This window comes from Diadema setosum, unplaced genomic scaffold (genome assembly GCF_964275005.1).
Source record: "Diadema setosum unplaced genomic scaffold, eeDiaSeto1 scaffold_31, whole genome shotgun sequence".
NCBI lineage: Eukaryota > Metazoa > Echinodermata > Echinoidea > Diadematoida > Diadematidae > Diadema > Diadema setosum.
Genome location: NW_027307657.1, coordinates 389,561 through 399,010, shown reverse-complemented (window position 1 = coordinate 399,010; position 9,450 = coordinate 389,561). Strand labels below are relative to the sequence as shown.

Sequence of the window (9,450 nt, the reverse complement as noted above, 5' to 3'; positions counted from 1 at the left end):
CCAAATGCTCGATCGTCCTTCAACACGATCCCTTCCCGACCGCTATTCGATCTTGTACGATCCACACCCGACCATTCTCGACATCTCCAGAATCTCTCCTCGACAACCACATAGATCTCTACTGGAACATCCCGATCTACACACAATCAATACACGATCGCTACACGGTCAATACTCGATTTCTACTGGACTTCTTAGACCAGCTCGACATGACACGATCTGTGTAAGATCTTGCATCGAACGGGTCGGCAGGTTCGTACAGTGATTGAGTGAAAGAAGAATTGGTTACAGTTATTCATTTGGTTATATGAGACAATTCAGTATTTATACTTGAATACGGCATGTCCCAAAAGAGTGCTATAAAACTGACTATTAATTGCAAAAGCATGAATGAACGAAAGAAATGATTATCTTTCAAGTGGTATAGGTTTTCCCGGCCAATTTCGCACTTTTGTCAGTCCATTTGATAAAAGGTTCATTCAATTTAGCGAAATCCTCGTCACTGCACATTCTTTCATTCAAAATTGCAAGTTGTTCGTTCAATTAGCATTCCGATCCATGAGATTTGCACATGTGCCTTTCGAATTCGTAAAACGGGCATTCAAATTGGCACGTGCTCTTCAGTCATTCAAATTCGCTAGCACTGGCGAAAGGGGTACTTTCTATCTCCGTTACCGCTACGCTCTCACTCCGAAAGAAAGTTCATTTATTTTCTATATCTCGCTCATACACGCATACGGATGACACACACACAGACATAATGAAATCATGACACGTGAAAACGTTGAATTTTGTGAACACCCTGCAATTGGGTTGAGCATACCACGCGCTCTCGATTTATTCATAAGAGAGAACATTAAAGACCAAAAGGGGTCTCAGACAATGCGTGTGTCGGGGAAATATAAAAGAACACATATCGTAGACGAAGATAGCGGGTTTTCGCATCTGAACTTCAATGTTTGGAAATTATTTGAAAATCCAATATGAAATGCTCGTAAATATCAATAATGCGTTTATCATAGCAACAAGTCCATAAGCATAGTAAAGGCCGGAAATAACTGAGCGAAAATTTTGAGATATGAGTTCCACCAAAAGCATAGCCTGCAAATCTTAAGGTAAGAAAGGTATCGTAAATGTAAAGCAGAGATGAGGAAAAAATGAGAAGTACGGATGTTAAGCGTAGGACGTACGAGAGAGGTTGGAACGAGGGATACGACTGTGCTAGTTACCTCTATATAGGGAAATGGAAGAACGAGCCCTATGAAGAGCAAGCGTGTAGTATCAAAATTAATGCGTGAGCAAAAGTTACGGAGGCCACGGAAACCCCCCCCCCCCCCCCCCCCCCCCCCGTGGAGGAAACGTGGTTGCGACCAAGGATACTAAACGAGGGCGCACTCCCTGGCTCCTTGCTCGGACATGAAGGATAAAAAAAATGACCGTATGGGGAAAATTAAAAGCGTAAACCAATGAGCAAGCGGGATAAATGAAGCCTTTTAACGCCTGCTATCAAAGATAAGGCGTGAGGTTGGTACAAGATTTGCCTGTTTTGAAAAAAGGCGTCGAGAAACAAATGGGGTACAAAACGTCAAACTATACGAGATGACATACGAAAAGTAACGAAATTCCAAAAAATGCTGAAAATGTAGGAACTGCTAGATGCGGCCGTTTACGAACATTCAAAAATTGAGAATAAACTTCGTAGTGGGATATGAGACCTATGGAGTGACAGTACAAAACTATACAGGGTATCTGACCAGAGATACTGGGACGTTTACGAAAAAGAAACTGTGCAAAAGGAAGATGAAATCCTTGCTATAATATGGGATAGAAAGGCTAAATCAAAGCGATTAAATGCCGAGAGAGGTGGAAGCTAATAGCTTGGACTCTAAATCAATTTGCACGTATTTATTGCGAGCCTTATCAGAGCTCCATCTACCCTGCCTAGAAATAAAAAAAGTAGGAACGTGAGCATTGAATGCGGCTGTAGCGCCGCCGGACCTCATACTGTGAAGCCCGTACCTTGAGATGTCGGGCACAAAAGGCTTAAAGGCATCCAATATGATCTCGCGAGTGCGAGAGTAACTTAAAGGATGGGAGGTGGGAATCAGGCCGCGCTTGGAGACCTGCAACCTACGAAGAACTGGGAGGGAACAATCTAGAGGATCACCGAGAGCGGCAAAATAGCGCTCCGCTACGCGAACTGGACAGGTGTCCTTGCCTGTCCTGGCGATGACTATGTCGCTACCTTGTCTGAATTGATCCGATTTCGAACTTGGTAGGTGGATACTAAGACAATCCTGCGAGAAGGTGCAGCTTTTTCGAGATACCTTTTTGAGATCGTCAAAACGCAGAAAACCGGCGTAGGAGATAAAAGAAATGAACAGGATCCGGAGATCCGCCAAAGACGCGTTGGCTTGGCCGTACACTTTCCAGATTTCTTGCAAAATATGGGGAGTTAACGGTAACTTGCGTGAGGTTGGAGAAGAATGCAGGCGCTTGAAACCCTGAAGAGCAGTCTTGACCATGGAATCGTCGGTGGGTGACGGAAAACCTGCTAAACTGTGAATCCACTTGATGGCGGCTATTGTTGGGTCTGCGACGGACTTGGGACCGGTAGCTGCCAGGTGCGCCAGGTAGAGGGAGAGGTGAAAAGGGGCGACCGGGAAAGCTGGAATGCTTGGATGCGAGATACGTGAGATACGTGAGATAGAGCCTTGTGGTGGAATCGGCTTTGGCGGATGCGAGGAGTGCTGGAAGATCTACGGCTGCCAGACGTTGCAGGGCTGGATCGTGTAAGGAAGCGGTGTACTTAGCCCATTCGCCTGTGAAATCAAGAAGGAAAAAAGAACGACAGACCAGCAACCTTGCTTGGGAACAATCTTGCGGAATATAAAAATAGCATAAATGTGATGATCGAAATGATCAAAGCAAACTTGTAAAAATGTCAGTATACTAAAGTATATGGAAGACAAGCATTAACTGCAAGGGAGGGGTATGCTGGGTGGGAGTGATGGTGGAATGCTCGACCGAGAATGAAGCCTGAAAGGCTAACTAGGAGAATATATAAGCAGGCGAGGAGGAGAATGCGAACAATTACGCAACAAAAAAAAAATGCGCAACAGAAGGAAGAGGTATGCGCTCGCTAGCGAAAATAAATTCCACTTTCTATCTCCGTTACCGCTACGCTCTCACTCCGAAAGAAAGTTCATTTATTTTCTTTATCTCGCTCATACACGCATACGGATGACACACGCACAGACATAATGAAATCATGACACGTGAAAACGTTGAATTTTGTGAACACCCTGCAATTGGATTGAGCATACCACGCGCTCTCGAGAAACGCCAAAGAAAGTACGGAAGGAGAAGACATGCAAATTCTGAAGGACGTAACTTCAAGATAGTAGAACTCTGAGAACTGTGGCACCAGAAAAGGGTGTGCTTTATGAACAATTGATGCTCTCAAATTGGCATCGGCCAATATTAATCTGGCTCTCAACGTTTCGCTAAGTGCGAAAATGGACCAAAATATTCCATAAAACAGAACAAAAAGTTCTGCCGTTCGGCGCTCAAATCGGCCGTGTAAATAAGGAGGCGTAATGTGTTCCGGTAAACGATCAAAATAATCGTTGCTTTTCGGCTCTCAAAAGGAAGCAATAAAGTCGAAATCAAACGATCGGAAATTATTCGAGTCTATCAACACTTCTGAAATTTTAGGTGCATGCTGCGCAGTAACCTAATTCGGAGGAACAAAAACCGCGCCTGGTTCTTCTAGGCGGAATCCTAAAGTTGAACCTCAGTGCCAAGGAGAGGAAAGAAGGATTTTCGCAAAATACGGTAGAGTCCCCCAAGGAAGGAGGAGTGAATGATACACTGATAGCCTCCAATCGTGCACATGCCCACCAAAATGTAAATCGTCCGGGCATATGAAAGGCCAAAAGGAAGACGATGGCCATTTAGGAACTAGCAAGGTGCCGATGGCTTTGAACGAAGCCATGCGCTTGATGACTTGGGGTATTAAAGAAACGGGGGGACAAAAATAATTGTTATCTGCGCTCCAATCTTGGCAAAAGGCGTCTATGCCGGCGGATCCCTTACACCAAAATCTGGAGTTAAACACAGGAATCTTGGTGTTCTGAGGCGAAGCGAATCTGTCAACCGAATGAGGGCCCCAAATAGAATCGATAAACAGAAAAGACCGTTGATCGATAGACCAATCGTCGAAATCGCGATATCTGCTTATCCTGTCGGCAAGTTTATTTTCGATTCTAGGCAACCATTCGGGAGATAAAACAATATTGTGTGCTCTACATAGATTGAATATGCTAAGGGCTAAAGAATGCAAATCTGGCTTCACGCTGCCCTTCCTAATAATTCGAGGAACGCTTGAATTATCTGTGAACCATTTAATCTTCTGAGTGGAAAAAATAGTCAAGCCTTGCGACAAAATATTATGAACGGTGGCCAACTGTTTTTTGCATCTGATTCGCTCCAAACGCCGTGAAAGACCGTATTGGGGGGGGGGGGGGCCGCGATGAACCCCCCGAAACCAATGTCGCTCGCGTCCGAATACACGTGGATAGTAGGAGCTAAACGAAACCTGAATGGGTTGCCATCGAACGATGAAATGTTAGCGAACCAAAAATGCAGCTCGTCTGAAGCTGGCTCAGGAAGAAAGATTGAATCAGTCCAAAAAGAACGCGATTCGATGGCCCGATACAATGCGCGGGTCATGAGGCTAGAAGCGGGGCCAAGGGCAAGAGACATGGAAATTAAATGACCGGCACAAGATGCCAACGTTTTGACCGGCACTTTGTTTTTTGATCGACTCAAAATCAGAATTTGATCTATCAAGGATAAGAGTTTGTCGATTTTAGCTTTCGGCACGTAAAACTGTTCCGTTTTAGAATCAATGATGAAACCAAGATAGCAAATGCTTTGAGAAGGTTGCCAAATACATTTTTTCTCGCTGAAAACAAAGCCGCTGCGAACAACTGTATCGCGGACTATGGCCACGTTGAGACTGGCCACGCCGAGAGAGGGAGAAATAATGAGCCCGTCATCAATATATATGAAGGACGAAATACCTTGCGAGCGCCATTGATAGACTAGAGGTCTGGTCAATTTAGTAAAAATATAGGATGCGGAAGAAAGGCCGAATGGAAGTACAGTGAATTTATAATAATATTATAAATTCACTGTACTTCCATTCGGCCTTTGTTAAGAAAGAAGTGCATTGTCGAAGTTGACACCCGCCCAACGTGTTGTAATCCTTTAACTGTTTCCGAAGGCAAGAAGTTACGCTTGGTTTTAGATTTGCGACATCCAAACAAATTTGTCAAGAAAATCAAATTCAAATACGAAGATTTACCTCATATCACCCAAGTTTTAGATAAAGATCAGTTTTACTTTTCATTTGATTTTGAATCCGGTTATCATCACTTAGACATATTCCCTCAACACCAGCAATACTTGGGTTTCTCATGGAAACACGCAGATTCCACTTTGAGATATTATCTCAAAGTGGAATCTGCGTGTTTCCATGAGAAACCCAAGTATTGCTGGTGTTGAGGGAATATGTCTAAGTGATGATAACCGGATTCAAAATCAAATGAAAAGTAAAACTGATCTTTATCTAAAACTTGAGTGATATGAGGTAAATCTTCGTATTTGAATTTGATTTTCTTGACAAATTTGTTTGGATGTCGCAAATCTAAAACCAAGCGTAACTTCTTGTCTTCGGAAACAGTTAAAGGATTACAACACGTTGGGCGGGTGTCAACTTCGACAATGCACTTCTTTCTTAACAAATCAGAGATTGCCGACTCCACAAAGTCGGGGTGCTTTAAACTAGAACGATCAGTTCTTGGCACAAAAAGGGGGAGGAATCGTCTCAAAAGGAATTTTATACCCGTCCTTTACCAAATCAAGAATGAATTTGCTGGCTTTAAGTTCTTGCTCCCAAAATGAAAAACATTGTTTCAATCTACCTTTCACTCCTGGGGGAAGTGGTGTCTGGAGATCTGGCTCAGCATGCTCCCAGTGTCTAGCTGGAGGTTCCTGGTGGACCGACGAGGGATCCGGCTCCGGGAAGCTGGCGGAAGGCCTGTCTGCTGGCTCTGAGGGAGGGGCAGTTGGTGCGAACGTGGCCTGTGATACCGCATTGGAAACAAATGCGGTTCTCTGCTCGGAATGCGGGGGTGAAGGGCCTTGGTGTGTAGCGACGAAAGGAAGCGTAGCCGCAAGGAGCAGAAGAGTACGGAAGAGCCCGAGAACGTGGACATGGGCGTGGCCGGGCCTGTGCCCTGGCTGCTTTCTTGGTGGACTCTGATTTCTTGGTGGCGGCTGCCTTCTCTGCCTTCCGTAAACGCTTCTCGTCCCCCGAATCGTTTGCGAGCTCGTCTGCGACATACTCCTTAACTGTCAACCAACTGAGGGGGGAACGGTCGGCTATTTTGATGAGCTTCTGGCGCTGATGTAGCTCTGTGAGCGCCTGCTTGAGGTGCTGGACGGCGGAGCTTGGGTCGACCTCTTCGAGAGAAGAAAGAGCGGATTCAATGAGATTAGCAACTTTGGCGGTGTGCTCAAATTGCTGCTTGTTGCCTTCGCTCTTAAAGACGGGAAGGTCCGATGACTGGTGTTTGCAGGCGAGGTCGACTCTCTTCTGTATGGCGTTGATGGCTTGTAGAATGTCGAGGTTCGACGGGGCGGTGTCGCCGTCCATGGTACGTAGGCTGGCTCGAAACGATGAGGAGAGCGCAGACTGATGGGTGATGGTGGAATGCTTGACCGAGAATGAAGCCTGAAAGGCTAACTAGGAGAGTATATAAGCAGGCGAGGAGGAGAATGCGAACAATTACGCAACAAAAAAAAAAAATGCGCAACAGAAGGAAGAGGTATGCGCTCGCTAGCGAAAATAAATTCCACTTTAGTCATCAATTTCGCGTATGGGCAGTCAAATTCCTAACATGTTCATTCAAATTAATGCCATGTTATTTCTTTTTTGAAAAGTTGATAACATTTACATAGATTTCTATGTGACTTATTGTTTCATCCACGCACTGTTAAGCAGTAAAAGTATCGTATTTTTTACCATTTCTCGAGTCTGCTGTTCTGTAACGCCCCTTTTATTTCATACATGCCATTTTAGGCCTACATGTACCAATACTATTATATAGTTTAACTTCATCTTCTTCCAGTCATGACGGCACAAGTTAGAAACAGACGTATTACAATTTTGTCAACACTGGTCAAGGGGACAGAAAAAGAATCATAGGAATATTTGATGATCATAACCTTGACTTCCTAGAACTGGCCGACACACGGAATAAAGCGCTCAACTGCGAGATAAGTTGTGGCCATGCTCATGTTGCATTATCTTCGGACTTGAAGAGTCACTAAGCACATTTAAAAAAAAAATGTTGCCAAAATGTCTAAAATGAGTACGAAAATATGAAACGTAATGACGCTTGGAGAACAGTAACTAAGTTATAAAAAAGAAAGAACCAAACCATAAACATGCGTGCTAAATTGACTGCAAAAGATGTTAAATTGATTGCCAAAATGAATTTGAATGAACGAGAGCAGCATGTCCGTGTTCACGTGACTATATAATTCTAAACTAAATGAACGAATAACGAAATGGTGCTTTTTTTACGAATTTCAATTGAAAAAGTGTTAATTAGAATAAGGCTAAAGGTAATTTTAATGCTCCAAAATGAATTTGAATGAAGAGATCATAAAATTGAACTTCCGAACATGTCATCTATGCTATATTTTGCTAAATTGAATGCAGCTATTAGGAATTGGACTGACAAAAGAGCGAAATTGGCCGGGAAAACCTATAGTTGATAGAAGAACACTCTTCCTATTTTTAAACCACAATTCTCAATTCTCGCGCAGGCGTTTCGATTATATAGTCATTTTTCCTGAAAAAAAAAACGATGATAAAGACTGATCACTCTGTTTATGAGCCAATCAAAAAGGTACCCCCCCCCAAAAAAAAAAAAAATGCATTCACTTGTATTCATTCATTCTATCCGTTTTTAGTAGTTACTTTTTGACGCATTCGTTATCAGTTTTTAACGGCTGCACTATCGCTCAGTCAAGTAGGATATCAGTGCCCAAAGTTACAGATTTTGTAAATCACAAATTTTCATGGAGATCAAAGCGCCTGCATAAAGATTGATTATCATTGTGTCAAATAGAATTTGAGGTGTGTTTTCCTATTGAACAATGTAACGATTTCGTTCAGTCGCTCATATCTTTTTAAATGAGAGACAGTTTTGTAGCATTCTGTCTGCCGGGACACCATGTATAATATAATAGGTTCGTTCATATGCATTCAATATTTGCATTGGATGTGAAGAATAGCAAATCAAAGTTTGATCTCTCGTGAAAAAGAAAATTACACCGCCACTCTTCGTAAGTGCATTACATATAGGTAGGCTGAAATTAACTTGGCCTAAAATGAAACATAGGCCTATATGCCCATAAATGCTCCATTATATAGAGTTTAAAAAAAATGACTGTCCTTCAACCCTATTGAGTCGTGTTATCTTTGTCATTATTGTTCTCATTATTTAAGAATGAAAAAGTGAATGCAAAGTATGTATGTATGTATGTATGTATGTATAACCCGTGGAACAGAGTACATTATTACGAAAATTAAAACAATATTACATTTTACATGAACAAAAATGATGAAAATCTTGGTTGTTTATTTTTTTGTCAACTCATCCCAGCCAATCGATATCAAGGTGGACTTCAAGCAATGTACATACAACTCTCAATGAAAAAAAAAAGAAACATTATTAAGCGAAGCAAAAGTGTAACATCTACGTAAATAAAAGTAAAGTAAGTCACTGAGCATTTATGAATCTAAGTTACAACTACCGTTTTAACACGTTTCGGTGCACACATTTTGTGCCATATTTGGAAAACTATCTATGTTCAAGTGTAGTCTAACTGTCTGAAGTGGAGGAAGGGGGGGGGGGGGGCGAGCAGGGAGAAGGCGTTGGAGAGTGCTATCCCCATCATTCCCGTATAAAGGAGCCGTTTTAAAGTTGAAATTGAGATATCTCGTATACGCAAATTTGATGGAATTATTGGAATTATATATACGCAGAAAAGGTTGATCTAAAGGAATATAAGTGATGAGTTTTGTGCACTCGGAATTATTGTGATTTTGTCATAAATCTGAAATACACTAAGGCTATGGAAGGGGGCGCGAGGGGGGAGGGCTTAGGAGGGAGTACCCCCTTCCCGAAGAAGAGAGAGTTAATAATTTTAGAATTGAAATTCAACGATCTGGTGCACACTTTGAGTGAAATATTGAAAAGCTATGATCTTACTTTAATAAAAGGTTGAAGGATGACCGCTTCATGCTCATGCATACAGTATCCACGCAATTTTTCATTTTGTTTTTCCGCGTAATAGGTGAGACTGCTG

At 42.5% G+C, this 9,450-nt stretch overlaps 2 protein-coding genes across 2 annotated transcripts; both read right to left on the bottom strand.

Moving 5' to 3' along the window:
* Positions 1 to 1,847: 1,847 nt before the first annotated feature.
* On the bottom strand, positions 1,848 to 5,376 carry LOC140245770 (integrase/recombinase xerD homolog). The gene is made up of 2 exons (XM_072325292.1): positions 5,372 to 5,376; positions 1,848 to 2,676 (listed from the first exon to the last, which is right to left on the bottom strand). Exons 1-2 carry the CDS (start codon positions 5,374 to 5,376, stop codon positions 1,848 to 1,850), a joined length of 834 nt encoding a protein of 277 aa, XP_072181393.1.
* Positions 5,377 to 6,046: 670 nt separating this feature from the next.
* On the bottom strand, positions 6,047 to 6,724 carry LOC140245769 (uncharacterized). Its single transcript, XM_072325291.1, has one exon. The coding sequence runs from the start codon at positions 6,722 to 6,724 to the stop codon at positions 6,047 to 6,049; it is 678 nt and encodes a 225-aa protein (XP_072181392.1).
* Positions 6,725 to 9,450: the final 2,726 nt, after the last annotated feature.

Excerpts from the sequence above, each read along its gene's own strand:
- LOC140245769 (XM_072325291.1), bottom strand. The coding sequence starts at position 6,724 with ATGGACGGCGACACCGCCCCGTCGAACCTCGACATTCTACAAGCCATC.